The sequence below is a fragment of the Cucumis sativus genome, chromosome 5, assembly GCF_000004075.3.
Source record: "Cucumis sativus cultivar 9930 chromosome 5, Cucumber_9930_V3, whole genome shotgun sequence".
NCBI classification, from domain to species: domain Eukaryota; kingdom Viridiplantae; phylum Streptophyta; class Magnoliopsida; order Cucurbitales; family Cucurbitaceae; genus Cucumis; species Cucumis sativus.
This window is the reverse complement of record NC_026659.2, coordinates 1663458-1681434: the sequence shown is the minus strand read 5'-3', so window position 1 is coordinate 1681434 and position 17977 is coordinate 1663458. Positions and strand designations below refer to the sequence as shown.

Here is a 17977-nt window from a genome sequence, read left to right as displayed (position 1 = left end):
AGGTGAGCATTAATGAAAACTACACATGGGAGTGTAGTGCAATTAGCAGAAAGTGTAGGTCCTTATCTGCAAAGAAAATGTTGATAAGGAATCTTAAAAAAGACGAGGATGATTATTGTCTAATTATGTCGTTAAAAAGGTTCCCGCCGTTTCCAACGGTGGTTCGTACGGAAATCCCGTTTACTCAAAAGGATCACTATTATAGTCTTTAAACAGAGGAAGCACAAGCAAAGATTCATACACGACACGACATCAATTTTGTCCTCATTTCATATAAACATGTCCGTTTCCTCAAATCTCTTCCCTTTTCTTTAATTCATTAGATCCATGATTCTCTTTATTTTATGATACGAAGTCTTCTTCAAATCATTAATTTATACTTTAGTTTTTTATTTCTACGTTTTCCCCATTTTTTTATATTCCATTCTAAGCTCTGTTTCCTGTTTTGGGTTTACTCCAAACAGAGCAAAGTCATTATTACTTCTCCTTTTCCCTTTCTGGGGTTTCGAGATTTGTGATGTAGAGGAAGAAGAAGAAGACCCATCACTGTTTTTTTGAACCTTTTTTGCTGAGAAAAAGTCAGAATCTATGGATTTTCAGAGGCATTTTCTAGGTGGGTTTTCCATATGCGCTTTGGTTTTGCTGCTGATTTTTCCTTCTCACGTGACTGCTGGGGATATAGTTCATCATGACGATTTGACTCCCAAAAAGCCTGGCTGTGAGAACGACTTCATTCTGGTAATATACCCAATTTTTGCAGCAGAAATTTGTTTTCATTTATTTGATTTAATTATTGGATTTTGCTTTGACTATCATTAGAATTTCGATCACGTTTCCCCATTTGTTCTCCCTTTTGGCTAAAGTTTCATTTCTTTGATTTTCTAACTGCATTGGTGGGGATGTGGATGTATATCTGTTCATGTTCTATTTGGACTTTTATTTGGTCATCTCGAGGTTTTCTTCATCATTCATTCTGGTTAGTTTGCATTGCTTTAAATGAATTAGTCTTAGTTTGTGTACTTTACAATGGGAGATACTCTTCCTGGAAAAGATGCAAAGGATGCTTTGAAGATGATTTGTCATTATTTGTTATTGAGCCACACTACTGTGTACTTATTGTTCTTCAAACTTCTATTTCTATGTGCACATAATGTTATTAATCTGTGATTAATTCTTGCTGCTGTTCTCGTTGAGCGTTCAGAACCCAATGCCAGGTGCAGGTTGATGTTGTATAGAACTTATTTATCAAGACTGTATGCTAATTTATTTGAATGGGCCTAACTGTTTTCAATTAATGTGGCTTATTTTGTGTTCGCGTTTGTTAGGTTAAAGTTCAAACTTGGATTGATGGCAAAGAAGCTAGTGAATTTGTCGGTGTTGGTGCTAGATTTGGCGCTACCATTGTGTCAAAGGAGAAAAATGCAAACCAAACACGCCTGGTTCTTGCAAATCCCCGTGATTGTTGCAGTGTGCCAAAGAACAAGGTTCTCTTGTTTTGAAATTATAATGTACTTCCTCTAGTAGAGTGAAGGTTGGAACTTTATGCACATTCATTAATCTAATCATGTATAAACTTGACATTTATTAGCTTTCTGGAGATATAATCATGGTTGATCGAGGTCACTGCAAATTTACTACAAAAGCGAATATTGCAGAAGCTGCAGGTGCTTCAGCTATACTCATAGTAAATAACCAAAAAGGTAAGTGATGATAGTTATTTGTGTATATATCTAATGTGAAGATGCAGTGCAATGTGTTTGACAATATAACTTATGTGGTTAAGACATATGTCCTCGATCAAGAGTTCAGAGGTTCTAACCCCTACCCATAATAACCATCATGGGTTGGATTAGTGGTAAAAAAAGGAGACAAAAGCACAATATATGGCTAAGAGCTGATGGGTTCAATCCATTTGGCTACCTACTTAGGAATTAATTTTCTATGAGTTTCCTTGACACCCAAATGTTGTAGGGTAAAACAGGTTGTCCTGTGAGATTAGTCGAGGTGTGTGTAAGCTGACTCGAACACTCATGGATATAAAAAAATCCCCTACCCCTAATGTTGTTGAACTTAAAAAATAATTGTGTGGTTATTGTGAAATTTACTCTGAGTAACATGACTTGTCTACATCAGTATTTATCTATCTTTCAAAAGAGATCATGGTAAATTACACTTATGGGGTTACCCCTTGCCATATTTTGTGTACCATTTCTGCTAACATTAATGGTAAATGATTCTTGGATGTTGAAATCAATTCTAAAAGATCAGGTAAGGGTGTAAGTTGCAAATCGGGCAAACTAGTGTAGGGCTATTTGTAATTATCCCTTAGAGGATTGATGAATTGTATTCTACAATATATTAGAATCATATGGATCAAGAGATATGCAATTATACTGATGATGCAAAATTACTATATTAGCAGGATAAATAGATAGCAAAAGAACATACATTTTGTAGTCTCGGCACTCTAAATAGATTTCATATCCTCTAAGCACGCTTCTGGACTTTTCAGAACTTTACAAGATGGTTTGTGATCCTGATGAGACGGATCTTAATATACATATACCTGCTGTCATGCTTCCACAAGATGCAGGAACTAGCTTGGAGAAGATGCTAATCAGTAATTCATCAGGTAAGCTGTACTTACTTTCTTCTTTCATACCAAAACTAATTTTTCTGACAATTGATTGTCGTTTCATTAATTGATATTGATTTTGGAAGTTTGATCATTGACTTGATATTTGTACTTGGCATTTGAAATGAGCAAACAAACTTTTTCTGTCATTCCTTAAGAAGTTTTTGGACTCTGCAGTGTCTGTTCAGCTCTACTCTCCACTACGACCACCAGTTGACATAGCTGAAGTATTCTTATGGTTGATGGCTGTTGGTACGATCTTGTGCTCATCTTTTTGGTCTGCCTGGAGTGCCAGGGAAGCAGCTATCGAGCAGGACAAGCTGCTAAAGGTAACCTAACTAGTCTCTGAGGCTCGAGCAACCTTTTTCTTTCTGTTTGCTTAGGCGTCATTCTTCTAATAGAAGAGACACACATGATGAATTGCAGGATGGTGCAGATGATATTCAAAATGCTGAAGACATAGGCAGCCCTGGTGTTGTATATATTAACATGGCATCAGCAGTTCTATTTGTCGTCGTTGCTTCTTGCTTTTTGATTTTGCTTTACAAACTCATGTCGTACTGGTTCATCGAGCTTTTGGTAGTTCTTTTCTGCATAGGAGGTGCAGAGGTATAGCACACATTCATTAACATAATAATGTTGTTCTTTCTCAAAAGTCGATGGTGTGGGAGTTCCTATTAGGTACTCAAACGTCCTTTTCTCCAATTCATTAACATTATATCTCACTGGATCTACAGGGTTTGCAAACTTGTTTGGTTGCGTTATTGTCAAGGTAAAATTGTTCGTGCCCTTACTAAATTTGACATTTATAAATTCTTAGGAGATACCATGTGCAAACAGATCAATTTAATTACTGATATCAAATAGTAGGTATTCATAGAATATCTTTATAAATAGTACATGATCAGGCTTTCTTCCAGTATTTATTGAATAAAAGTAACAAAGCACAAAAGATAGGGTCCTTCCTTGACAAAAAAAGAGGCGGACATCAAGGAATTTTTTAAAGTTTATACTAAACCAGTGATGACTATGTTAAGCGTTGTGAGATGATAATCATCAAACTATTAGTTTGAGGTTTTATTTTTGGCTTTCTACTGTTACTTCTACATTTCTTGTTTTCCGAATACACACATTTATTTAAATGAGAGTGATTTAGAAAAACTTCTGTATTTGTAGTTGGACAGATAATTCATTCCATATTTAAAGCATGATTAAGAGTTATTTTGAAAACGTTAAAATTACTTCAAAAGATATTTGGATAATTTAAATCACTTTCTATTGTATGAAGATCACATTTAAAAGTGTAAATGCAAACATTAAATTGAGTTTGAATGCTGATACAAGCATATGGTCATGCAGATGCTTTAAGCAAATTGGAGAATCATACGTCAAAGTGCCATTCTTTGGAGCTGTTTCTTACCTCACAGTAGCTGTTTCTCCATTCTGCATAGCATTTGCTGTCGTTTGGGCTGTTTATCGGAATGTGTCGTTTGCCTGGATTGGTCAAGACGTACTTGTAAGAAAATGGTGTCAGCCAGAATCTATTTTCAATTATATGAAAATTTTGAAGTTCAGAATGTTACTGCCTAATGATGTAAGAAGCTAACTTCTTGTTTTAATGCTTTGTAAACCAGGGAATTGCACTGATAATTACAGTTCTTCAAATAGTTCATATACCGAATCTTAAGGTAGAATTTTTAAAACTTGGTTCTATGTTTATGTATCTGAAACATGCTGATCTTAATTGAAATAAGTGCACTCTTTCGAATTTGGGTTGTCTCAGGCCTTCTTTTCTCCACTGCCAAGCAATTGTGCTACATTTAATTGGTTAATTTGTATTAAAAGTCAAATTTCCGTCTCAAAAAGAAGATTGGGACTGCTCGGATATGTCTTAGAGCATTTAAGAACGACATTTGTTGATAAAAGTGGTGAAAATAGTTCAAGATCGATTTCATGTTATCCCTGGCATCTGTAATATTGAGCTTGCTAGTTTCTTTTAACTCGTTCTCAAAGTTCCAAGTTTAAAGCTAACAATGTTTTTTTTGCCCTTAACATTGTTCCTTTTAACTTAATATTTTTCTCACTTGATTGGACTTGATTGTTTGCAAGGTTGGAACAGTGCTCCTCAGTTGTGCCTTCCTCTATGATATCTTTTGGGTATTTGTTTCTAAGAAGGTGTTCAATGAAAGTGTGATGATTGTGGTAAGTAGGGAGTTGCATTTTGACTTACATTGTCATAGACTTGAAGAAGATCACCTCTCAACTACTTTACTGAGTTATTAAAAATCATTAAACAGGTGGCTCGTGGCGATAAAAGTGGTGAAGATGGCATCCCAATGCTGCTAAAGATTCCTCGCATGTTTGATCCATGGGGTGGTTATAGCATTATCGGATTTGGTGACATCCTTTTACCTGGACTTGTAGTAGCATTTTCTCTCAGGTTCAAACTATTCCGTCTTACCTTCAAGCTTTCTCGTCCTATGTTTTGTCTTTTGCCTAAAAAATCCTGATCTCTACTCACTGATGTGATATGTAATCCCTTCTCTATAGCTTGATAGTAGAAGTTAAATACAAAAGTTAAACTATGAACACTATATCTATCTAGGTTGAACTATGCACCTAAGTTGGTCACAATTGGATAGATAACTAAAATATTTTTAGTTTTGAGACTAAATACTCATGTTGCTTTAAATTTGGAGATGAAAAGCAATTGCAACTCATGAAAGCACAAGATATAAGCATTATCTTAAATTTCATTTTGGGTAAATGAAAGATAATTTTCTTTTTCCGAACATTTTGTGAAGATCTTTTCAAACGTTATCAGTCCATCTCCATACTTCAAATTGTTACCAAAAACCTCTTCCTACATAATGAACACTTCTGAGATCCTTACAGGTATGACTGGTTGGCGAACAAGAGCCTTCGGGTTGGTTACTTCTTACCAGCAATGCTTGCTTATGGATCAGGTAATGAAGGAAGTAACGCATTTCTTTGTGATGTTCATATTTTTTGTGTTGTGATGTTTGGTTTAATTTTGAAGGGTTTTGTAATTTTTGTCAGGTCTTCTGATTACCTATGTGGCTTTGAACCTGATGGATGGTCATGGCCAGCCCGCGCTGCTTTACATCGTCCCATTCACTCTCGGTAAATTACCTTCATGTGCTACACCATTGGTAACTCTGTTTAAGAACTAAATTATTAACTTACAATACAACAAACCAACTCGAGTTCACACACTGAGGAATCTTACAATTCGACAACTAAATTATATTCATCTTACTTAACCTATGATTAACTCACACCGAAACACTTTGGTATCTTATATATCGATCACCCCATGACCAATTAGTTCACATCTTGATCTAGGAACCCTTTTGACACTGGGGAAAAAGAGAGGAGATTTGGGGATTCTGTGGACAAAAGGAGAACCACAAAGAGTCTGCCCTCATGCACATCTTCTCATCAATGATGATTTAAGTGATGAAAAATGATACTCTACATTATTTAATGTATTATATTGTAGTGTTGATAGCATATATATATATATATTCTCTAATGATATATATTAGGAATGTGATCAAGGAAGCCAGCCTGTCTAGAGAAAGCAAGAGCTGGTGTTGAAGGTTAGATACTTTCACCCAAATCGGTTTTATAGTTATTGCTAAGAATGTGATGTTAAACAATGAAGATCACGAGTTTTTTAGGGATTACTTTGTGGCTAAATCTCATTAACTTGCTATGATGTATTCTTTAATTGACTGATTCGAATTGTATATATCATGTTCATGTCCCTGTTTTTCTCTCCGTGATTGCTACTTGTTATACATGTTTCTGAGAGTTGTTCGATTCAAATACTATCTATATCCAAAGGCCAAAACGAATGCAAGGCAGAGAGTTGCTTTAGGATTTTAAACTTAAATTGATGTACTCGACCCTCAACCAAACCTCCTAACAATTACATAGGATAAGTAGAAGAAAACAACAATATGTCATTAAATGAAATTATGTGGATAAACAAATAAATGAAGAAGATTTGGATGATGGGATTAGAAATTTGTAGGAGTAGGTTGGGATGGGGTATATTGGGGTGTAAAGGGTGCCATGTGAATGATGTTGGCAGTCCCATATGGCAGTGAGGCATCCAATGGGTCTGAGCTGTCAACCACTCTCACAAATTTCTCTTTTTCCCTTTTAGTTTTTTATAATAATAATAAAAGAAAGATGAGTTTGGTTGGTCCCACATTGGTGACTCCCCAAAAAATGAAAGTTTACTTTTTTAGGGTTAGGGTTTTTGTTTTCTTTTGTGTGGGTTCCCCATATGATCCTTTTTTTGTGGGTAACTTTTTGATTAGGCCACATGGGTTGGGATTGGGTATATTGTTTCCTTTCTCAACCCTAGAGGGAGGGGATTTTTGTTTTGGTATTACTACCAAATTTGAACTCAATTTAATGAGTTAAAATACATGTATTTTCATTTAAATGTCCAAGCTTAAATCTTTGATTAGTCTGTCATACTTAAAATTATTCACGTGTTTGCTTTCTAATGGGTTGAATTGCATATGTATTTGAAAATGAATAGTGAGTCATCTTAATTTATTTATAAATGAGTGGATGATAGATGAGTTTTACCGTTTGTGACAATATGTTCGATACATAATAGAGTTTACTTGGATTGGTAGTTTCAAATATTGTTTAAACTTTCACTTCGACTTCAAGCATGAATTTCTTAATTAGGACATATGGCAAGTTTAAATTCTATACAAACTTGAGCGATAATCCATACAAATATGAAGTGACATTTTCTATAATCATCTTTGAGGTGAAACTTACCCATCAAAGTGTCTATCAAATTGAACTTTTGTGTTGGTTGTTGAATTTGATCATATGACTATTGCAACTCTACAATAAATATACACAATGATTTTTTCTTTTCTTGTTTGATTTTTTTTGTTGCCCACCATACTCTTTATGTTTGGTTGATTGTAATTTGGTCTAAAGCATATAGCTATTAAGACGTTGAGCTAAATATTACTTGAAACTAGTACAATGATGAAAACGAGCAAAGGTAATTTGAGAACTAGACAAATCAAAAAGTAAAACATAGTCTATCTATAAAGAATAAAAAGTTAAGACATAAGCAACAAAGTTAGACTGATGATTGACAAAAAAAAGAAAAAAAACCTTATAATTTAGGTTGAATTATCTTTATAAATTTGGATTAATCTGATAGTAAGTTTTCTTGTTTTGCTAAAATAAGCGTAATTAGTATTTCTTAGATATTAAAGGGTGTAATTTTTATCTTCTAATCTAGAAATAGTTAGAAATATAGCAATCAAACCTAAAGTATTTGTAGCTATAACATAATGCAAAAAAATTGAAGCTACGACAAAATAAAAAAAAAAAAAGCTCTAAAACATGATATATCAATGATAAAGTATATAACTGAACTTTGATTTGCAATTCTTTACATACATTTAGTTACATACCGTGCTCCCTTTTTATTATGTATTAGGTAAAAGAATCAAATCTCCGCCCACTTAACTTTAAATTTAAATGGAAAGGAAGTAATTTAAATTTTATATTAATTAAGCTATGTTGGTGTTTATACAATTATTGGTTTCTAACATTTACCATCAACTTTTTACATTATCAAAGTACACCATTGTCATTGTCATTGTCTAAGTTCGGTAGGTAAATTAAGATTTGCCCCCTCCCACTCTTTTAATCTTGCTAAATTGCCCTCAAGAAGTTTCATTATTTGCCTTCTGGCCTAGGGGGAGCTATGGGGACCACACGTGGGCCTGGTAAACGGTCATAAAACGGTCAGTTGATCTCAGCCGCTCGATTTCCTTTTCTTTGTTTCACCTTTGCAATCTCTTCTGTGGCTCTGATTTTCGTACCGTTGAAAGGCAAAATCCAGTTTCTGTAAAAAAAGAACAAAACGAAACGAAAAAGAAAGGCTAGAAATCCTTCATTTTTAAATTACCTCTTTACCCCTCACCTCTATTTTTAGAATCATAAATTGATAATTCAAATCCACCAACCCTCACCTTTTACATTTATCTTCTTCCCCATTTTTGGAGTATTTTTGTTCCACAATTCTTAAAATTTGATCCTTACATTACAACCCTTTGTATTCCTAAACCAAATAAATTAGTCATTTTCATATTCCAAATTAACTCCATCTAATTAATTAAATAAAGAACGTTTTCAAATATGTTAGTGATATATAATCATCGATCAAGTTTAAGCTTTTGAAATGAATTTGTAATTCGAGAAAAAATTAGTCAACATATTTACAAAATTAGCAAAAAGCTAAATTATATTATTGATAAATATGGAATTTCGAAACTTTTTTTTTATGGTTAAATGATTAAAAAATGATCAAAATGAATTTCATAGGCATTTGACAATAAAGCAACACGAAATTTCCCAAGGTAGAAAAGAAACATTTATTAAAAGAGGGTTAACAATGAATTCTCCTCCTTTTCCTTTATTTTTCAAAGTATAAAAGATAATTCAAATTAGAAATCAGACCTTTTAAATAAAACTATGATTTTCATATTTTTCTTTTCTAATTATGATTTAAAGCAAATGGTAAAAACATTCGATATTTTCACACCACAATTTATACTTTTTATTTACTTTTCTTGAGTTACAAATATTGTCAAATATTCTAACATAACCTCGAACTTTTATTTTTAATTCAAAATTAAACTTAGGAAGATGACTTCTACTTTTTGTAAGCTTATTTAATCTGTTACGCATCTTTAAAAAATCATGGCATGATTCAAAGATAAAATTGTAAAATTTGAGAGTGAGACAATGTTGTCATTAAATGATAAGGTTTACCATTTTTTCTTATCTTTCTCATTTCAAGAAAAATATTTATACCAATAAAAAATTTGTACTTGTTGTCTCTATGTTTCAGGTTATTAATATTTTTTTGTTGTCAATTCATAGTGTTTCACTTTTTTTTGTTACGATATAATAAAAAACAATACATACCTTTTTTGTCAATATAAAATTCATAAAAAAAAACATTAAAAAAATTGATGAAAATTTAGAAAGTATTTGATAGTGAAAATTGTTTTAACTTAGATAAAAAATAGAAAGAAAGATAAAAGGTAAAATGGAAATAAAATACTAAACATTCTAACAAATAGAGGTTAAAAGCAATAAATGATAGTAATTTGTAGATTATAATAGCGGAGAATATCAACTATATTATAGTTAGAGTCATATGCATTGACATAAACTACAATAATCTATCTTCTTTCACTTATATTGAAGCACACTTTTTATGTAAAATTAATTAAAATTGTTTGATGATGTAATATTAAAATTTTTGAATCCATGAAACAATGAAAAGAAGAAAATAGAGATGAAACATGGTAAATCAAAAAACAAAGCTGACTGACCATAACTAACTAATCTAAAGGCAAGTCTAGGGTTGAAGACAATGAGGATTTTGATTGATGTAGTTTCATTAAATTCAAATAGTTAACATTTTAAAAAATAATCATCCATCAACTGATCAACCATCCATTTATACTCTTGCATAGAATATTTACGAAATTAAAGGTATGTTGATTTTGTGACCGTTTAAAAAAAGAACTAAAAAGATGAGAGTGTGGAGAGTATTAGTGTTGAGGATAAGAACGAAGAAGGAGAGAAGCAACCAATAAGATGTCAAATCCAAGTCACCTTTTTCTAGAAAGATCCTTAAAATAACGATAATGCCACTTTCCCTAATTTCTATGCTTGCTTAAATTATAATATTCATCTAATTCCTATGTGTTGGCTTATAATTAAAACCTTTAATTAATCTCTAATTCCAATTTCTTGCTTTATTTATTTTATTCACTTTAACATTTCACCATGTCCCATTTTCTTCAAAAATCATCATGTCCCTCCAAAAAGGAAAATAAATAATCATCATGGCCTTTTTTTTATAATAATTTTAATCAAAGGATAAATGAAAACCATTTGACACCTCATTTTTTAGCATTTAGTAATTCTTCCAATCTTTTATTTTGTTTTGTTACGAATGTATCTCTCTATCTTGCTATTTTTTTTAAATGGTTCAAAATTACATTATTTTCAATTATAACAATATCAATCAAGCAACCTAATGATAATAATTAATTTTGCATTAGAACAACTTTTGGATATACCTAATTTGAGTAGAAATTAAAATAAATAATTGTTCTAAGACATTACAAAAAAAAAATTATAATAATATAATTTATGTCATTACATTTTTCAAATTACAAAAATAGTAAATTTAAGAATAAATAACCCGTTCCATAACCTTCGAATAGTCATCTTATATCATCCAATACTTGTCATCAATATGAACAAATAGATGAAATATTTTTGTCATGGTTTCTTTAGATTTTAAGTTTAAATAAATATCCTACTTATAAATTATTATATATTATATCAAAGTGATAAGTACATATTAAATGAGTACATAAATTTGATAATTCACGTTTGGATTTAAATTGGAGCAATTAAATGTCAATTACACTAATAAAACACATAATTAAAAAATAGACATGAAAATAAGTCTCTCTATTTCGTTGTATTAAATCTTATATTAAAAAAGACACATAGCTTAAATTTAAACCAAAAAGTAAAAGAAGAGAATAGAACACTAATTTTCAGTCTATAAAAACACTCCACCTGCTAACCTTCTCCTTCTACCTTCTTCCTAAAAGCTAAAGGAAAACAAAACCCCATTAACAGGAGAGAGAAATCTCATTCTAGAGTGAGAGAAGAGAACCTCCCTTGTTACATTTTCTAAGCAAAACTCAGCAAAGAAGAAGAATAAGAAAATGGAGGGGAAAGAAGAGGACGTGAAGCTAGGAGCAAACAAGTTCTCAGAAAGGCAGCCAATTGGCACATCGGCGCAGACGGACAAGGACTACAAAGAGCCACCGCCGGCGCCACTGTACGAGCCGGGCGAGCTGAAGTCATGGTCGTTTTACAGAGCCGGAATCGCGGAGTTTATGGCCACTTTCTTGTTCCTCTACATCACCATCTTGACGGTGATGGGAGTCAACCGATCTCCGTCCAAATGCAACAGCGTCGGCATTCAGGGCATTGCTTGGGCCTTCGGCGGCATGATCTTCGCCCTCGTCTACTGCACCGCCGGCATCTCCGGTAAAACCCTGAAACCTAAACCACTGTCTTGTTCCGTTTTGTTCTTAGATCTGTATGGTGTTTGGAAGTATTGTATAGGGTTTGGATGAAACTCTTAACTTTGTTCATTTTAGTTACTTAATCTTTAGTTTGTTTATTTAAAGGATTATTTCGTTTTCTTTAGTGTGTGTTCTGCAACAAAATATTTATTTATTTATTTTGAAGATCTTGAGACCATAATTAAGCTTTCCCGAAGATATAATTAAGGGAAATATTATGTTAAATGATTATTTAAGCTTAAAGTTTGAACATGAAGAGCTATAATAATTAAATGAACTTATATGCGATGTATTATTACGAGTTAGTTTGATAATTATTGTGGTAAATCCTTATTTTGGTTTGGGTATGTTTTCTTCTCAGGTGGGCACATTAATCCGGCAGTGACCTTCGGGCTTTTCCTGGCCAGAAAACTGTCCCTCACAAGAGCAGTATTCTACATCATAATGCAATGCCTCGGCGCCATCTGCGGCGCCGGCGTCGTCAAGGGCTTCGAGGGGTCCTCCTACGTGCAGAAGCTCGGTGGTGCCAACTTCGTGTCCTCTGGCTACACCAAGGGTAGCGGTCTTGGTGCTGAGATCATCGGTACCTTCGTTCTCGTCTACACCGTCTTCTCCGCCACCGATGCTAAGAGAAATGCCAGAGATTCTCACGTCCCTGTAAGTTTTGTTGTTTTCTTTTTTAACCGTTAGGTTGGATATTATTCAGTTGTCTATAAATAAAATATGGATTTTGTTTGTAGATTTTGGCTCCTCTTCCCATTGGGTTTGCAGTGTTTTTGGTCCATTTGGCCACCATTCCCATCACCGGAACCGGCATTAATCCGGCCAGGAGTCTCGGAGCTGCCATCATCTACAACAGGCAACACGCTTGGGATGACCATGTAAGTACAACCCTTTGAAAGTCTAATTACCTTTTTAGCCTTTAGTTTTACTATTTTGTTAATCCACAAATTTGTTGTTTTTCTTGCCCTTAAAAGACAAAAGGGGTAAAATGGTAAATTAATATGCAAACCAAAGTAAACTAGAATATTAATTTTTGAAGTCATGTTTGGAAGAGATTTTAAAATGGCTAAAAATAGAATTGCTATTTTCTAAATAACTATGAAACATGTTTTTAATTTTTAAAAATTAGTTTTTGTTGATATGAAATCTACCTTTAAAATGTGAAATTAATAATATTGAATTAACCGAGTGATTAAAATGTATTTCCAAAACGTTAGTCGATAGTAAACACCATCACTAAGGGCCCACTCTCCCAACTCTTTGAATTAAAATAACGAAAATAAAGATAATGAGATCTACTTGAATCAAGGGGTGATTTTGGTGATGAATGGTTGAGATTTAATCAATAATAATTTTTTTTGGGGAATATTATGTATATGTAGTGGATCTTCTGGGTGGGACCTTTTGTTGGAGCTACTTTGGCTGCTATTTACCACCAAATCATCATCAGAGCCATTCCATTCAAGGCCAGAGCTTGAAGGTCAGAAGAACAGCTTCATAATTCATAATATCATTATTATCATTTCCTAAGAGATTATCTTTGGAATATATCATCTTCTTTTTTTCATTTCTTTCTTAATATGCGTGTGTTCTCTTCTTTATCTCTTTTTTGGTATCTGTAAACGTTGTTTATTTTGGTGTTTCTTGAGAGAGACTGAGATGGGTTTGTGTGTAAATTAAGTTATCTATGTCTTAATTATTAGTGGATGTTGTAATTTTCAAGTTATGTAATGGATTATATATTAATTCTTTTGTGCAATCATCAATTTGTCTTTACAACTTTCATTTTTGAATCTCACATGGCTCATTCCTATATATCTTTGACATGCATCTTTTTCAATGTTCATAGTATAATAAAAGTTGCCAATGTGTTGACATACTATAGTTTGATTTCTAATGTTTTCTATGTAACCAATCTTCATTTATCTGATTATCGTCTAGTTTGATCTAAACATTTTTTGAGTAAATAGACCCTGAGCTTCGATTTAGGTTCTCAGCCACAATGGAAAAATAAAATAGAGATGCAAGAACAATTAATTTTTTTTGGAAACATTCTTCTAATTAAAGTACAATTCACATGAGGATTGCAATCGCAAATGTTTAATTAGGAGTTTCTTTCTAGTCAATCATTTTCCTTCTTGTTGAGGTACATCTGATTTGTCCAATGAATCTATTGTTTCCAAATCCCATGATCTTCACTAGACTCTTTAGGCTTGAAATTGAATCCAATATTAATAAATGAAAGAATTGGGAATCTCAAGTAGTTGGCCAAACCGTACATGCATACTGCATACACTATCTTTCTGCAACATATATACTCCAATCATTAGAAAAATCTAAAAAAATATATTGTTTTTTTTAATAAAAAAAACTGTAATTGATCTTTAAGTGAACAAAAAAAAAAGTGCCCAAATAGTAATTTTGTTGGATGTGATTTGAAAATATAAGACACATTTATAATATGGTTCATGAGACTGCACAAATGGGCTGTGAGAACAATAAAAAAAGAGTGGGCATTTGGGTTTTGGTTTCATTTGTGAAATTTATTCAAATACTATAATATGAAGTACTTAAAATTGAGCCTAGACTAAAAATTAAATCTTAATTCTTACACTAAATTGAAAGGAAATCAACCCATTTTTAATAATTAAACATGTGTATATATATAGAGAGAGAGAACCAAATTTTTGTAAAATTGCAATATTTTCCTTTAAGTTAATATATTATTTCAAGAATAAACAACACTTCGTGCTATTGTTTTCTTGAATTTGTTACATATATTCATAAAATACAACAAAAATTAAAAATATTTTTTAATAGTGGTACAAGATCGCCGTTGGGGCCTAGCAACGTCAAGTCGCCGTCTCCGCCGCGGTTTTGCTAATTGTCTCCACCACACGGCCTAAATCTCTGGGATGCAAGTGAACTTTAAGGCCATACTTCATGAACAACGTCAACGACATCTTTTGCTCAACACGGTGGCCGGGGACCACCGTCAGGCGGTGGCGGAGCAAGACCGCTGCCGCAATCGACTTCATTTGTAAATAAGCCAAATCTTTTCCTAAACAAATTCTTGGGCCGGCATTAAAGGCAACGAATTTATAAGCATTTTCATTTGTATGTAACCATCTCTCTGGTTTGAATTCTAAACAATCTTCTCCCCAGATGAATTTCATTCGACCAGTTGAATATATTGAATACGTGACGGAGGAGCCGGCAGGGACGAAAGTTCCGGTGGGTAAAACATCGTCGTTTATCACATGTTTTGAATCTTCCGGCACCGATGGGTAGAGTCGGAGAGTTTCCGATAAGGCGGCTTTGAGGTAAATCAATCGATCCACTTCTTCAAATCCTAATGGCTCTTCCGTCCATGTGGACATTTCTTTGCCACGTGTCTCCATCAGGACGGTGCAGATTTCAGCGAGGATTTTTTCCTCCACACGTGGGGTTTGGATGACTAACCAGAAGAACCAGCTCAGGGCGACGGATGAGGTGTCCCGTCCAGCTAGGATGAAATTGAGTGCCACGTGTTGGAGAAATGTGTCCGAGTAGGATTCCTTCTTTTTCATGAATCTTGATAGCAAGTCGTCGTGAGGGGTTTGATTACTGTTGACCTGGTGCTGATTGGATAATTCGTGCTTACGTGTGTTGATGATATTGGTTAAATATTGATTTGTGTGGTTTAGACTTTGGGTTAAGGTGACTTCCATCCCGAGTCGAAGCCATTTCTTTAGCCTCCATACAAAGGCAGGTAAAATAAAGCGACACAATGTGGCTTCTGTGGCTTGATCAAATGCCATAGCGAAGCTATTCTCTGGCAATTCAGGGGCAAGCGTTTGGGGATCCTTACCGAAAGTCAATCCACAAATATTATCAAATGTGAGTCGAAGCAAAAGGTCCTGAAGATCAACAGGCTTACCTCGACGTTGAGCCAACTCAAGGATTGGGCAAAATCGAGACTTAATAGCTCGACTAACCCAACGAACCATGGCTTGACGAAGAGTTCTAGTAGTAAATTCCAATGCAGCAGTCTTTCGTTGGAACAACCACGTATCACCATCTGAATTGAAGATTCCATCACCAAGCAAATCATGAAACACGGCCTGCCAATTAGGCCCTTTTGGATAATTCTCGAATCGTGTCTTCAAAATATGCTCCAAATTCTTCGGGTCACACGTGACTGTCACCAGACCTTGCTTCTTAGTCAAAAACGGAATAGCGCATATGCAAGTCTGGTACGTGCCACCCGTGGACTGCAAATTCTCAACAATCCAATCATGCATACGATGACTATTCTTAATCAAACCTGGAAGACTGCCTAGTAGTGGCCAAACGCGTGGTCCATTCAAGGACCGTTTGATATTCAAGAACCAAATCAAGTACGTCGCCACCAAAGCAGCTACTGCAACCGCCACCGTGGCATCCATCTTCCAATCAAAAGAGAAAGAAAGAAAGAAAGAAGCCTCTTTCTCTAAACCATTTTGAGAGTTACTTGGGGGATTTGTTGAGAAAAAGTGGGTTATAATGATGAGGTTATAAAGAGAGAAAGATAGAAGAGGGCATTAATGTGGAGGCATAAATTGTAGTTGAAAGAGTTTTGGGGTTTGTGTAGAGAAGACCTTATTATATAAAACTAAGATTGATGAATTCATTGCCATTAATACCACCATTTGTAGTTGGACATCAAGACCTAATTTCCAAGTCACTTCAACACTTCTTCTCCTTCATAATATACAAATTCTTATTTGTTTTTCCTTTTTTCAATCTTATTTTCCTTTTAGTATAAACAAAATATAGTGACAAGTTTTTTTAAAAAAAACTTTACATCAGCCTAAAAATCTAACCAACCATTATTATTGTTATATATACATATAATGGTTATTACTTATTAAGGATGGTTACATTCTAAAAGTCTCATTGAACTTTAACTTTACAAAATTAAACCATTTATTGGATTTTCTTCTAAGGTAGGATTTTCTTTAATAATTCTCCTTTTGGCGTGTTTATCATTAAAGATGAAATTAATTAAATTTCATTGTGAGTTGTTTGTTTGGTTTTAGTGATTGAGCTACCATGTTATCTGTTTGACAATATACTTCTTTTCATAACTTTATCTAAATTATATATTGATTTTAAGCATTATTTTTCCAAACCAAGGAATTATGTAGGAGCAATGACCATGAAGAAAAATAATAAGGTTCAATTAGGTAGGTATAAATATATAAATTTTCAAATATAATTTATAACTAATAACTATTCAAATTTTAAAATAAACTCAAAACTCAAACAATTTGTGATATTTTGTTCTATTTATAAATATTAAAAAAGTTAATTTAAGTGATAATACTATAAAAATAAACTAATGTATATATTTATATTTCTTCTAATAATTTTTTTTCCTACTTATAAAATGTAAAAACTAAACCCTCAAAATTACATAATTGTGAAAATTGTAACAATAAACTTTTATCATTTAGAGATTCAATTTCTACTACCATTATTATAAGTTCGAGGTGTAATTGAAAAACATTGTCTTAACATTAGAAGTTGATTTTGTTATGTGCCAAGTAAATAGGAAGTGGACACACAAATAAAAGTATCTATAAAATAAATAAATAAAAAGTTAGTGACAAAATTGGAAGGAATTTTTTTTTTTTCATTTTTACATTCATCCATTGTTGATAAACAAAATTTTTTATCAATTGACCTATTTCTTAGGTTGTGGTTCAAATTCTCTATAAAATAATGATGATGATGATGGCATGTTTGTGCCAAACAATGTTTGTATGTGACTATAATTCATAGTATCAATATAAATTTAGGTATTTTGGTGGGGTCTATATTTAAATTTAAATGGTTCTAAATATTTTAAATTTAGATATTCCAAAGAATTTGTAAAATTAAAAACCTTGGTATGAGGTAGTGAACAAATTTGAACAATTAATGCACCCTATGAAGGAGAAATTGGTATGTGCCAAAAAAAGTAAACAAATTGGGAGGAAATAGTTTTTATAAATATTCACATGAATATTAAGTTATTATAACAATACTAATTATAATTAATTATGGAATACTTTTTTTTGTTTCTTTCATTTTGGTCTAAGTTACTTTTATAAATTAGCTTAATATCTGA

At 33.0% G+C, this 17977-nt stretch overlaps 3 protein-coding genes across 6 annotated transcripts; 2 read left to right on the top strand and 1 right to left on the bottom strand.

Moving 5' to 3' along the window:
* The first annotated feature begins 147 nt into the window (after nt 1-147).
* Nucleotides 148-6439, top strand: LOC101216966 (signal peptide peptidase-like 2). 4 transcript variants are annotated; one of them, XM_031885979.1, is made up of 15 exons: nt 148-281; nt 465-738; nt 1326-1484; nt 1589-1700; nt 2513-2632; nt 2813-2964; nt 3062-3244; nt 3373-3407; nt 3995-4151; nt 4270-4323; nt 4745-4837; nt 4933-5075; nt 5531-5601; nt 5696-5779; nt 6002-6439. In XM_031885979.1, exons 2-15 carry the CDS (start codon nt 589-591, stop codon nt 6124-6126), a joined length of 1638 nt encoding a protein of 545 aa, XP_031741839.1. In that variant the 5' UTR covers nt 148-281; nt 465-588; the 3' UTR covers nt 6127-6439. The 4 variants fall into 4 exon arrangements, with proteins under 4 accessions (XP_031741839.1, XP_004143899.1, XP_011654737.1 ...); XM_004143851.3 differs by lacking the exon at nt 148-281 and having other exon boundaries at nt 303-738; XM_011656435.2 differs by lacking the exons at nt 148-281; nt 465-738 and adding an exon at nt 833-976.
* A 5036-nt stretch (nt 6440-11475) lies between these two features.
* Nucleotides 11476-13603, top strand: PIP1-3 (aquaporin PIP1-3). The gene is given in 4 exon segments (NM_001305756.1): nt 11476-11803; nt 12203-12498; nt 12582-12722; nt 13227-13603. Coding segments are annotated over 4 exon segments (861 nt in total). The 3' UTR covers nt 13323-13603.
* A 915-nt stretch (nt 13604-14518) lies between these two features.
* On the bottom strand, nt 14519-16397 carry LOC101216733 (cytochrome P450 86A7). The gene has a single exon (XM_004143850.3). It carries the CDS (start codon nt 16269-16271, stop codon nt 14697-14699), a length of 1575 nt encoding a protein of 524 aa, XP_004143898.1. The 5' UTR covers nt 16272-16397; the 3' UTR covers nt 14519-14696.
* Nucleotides 16398-17977: the final 1580 nt, after the last annotated feature.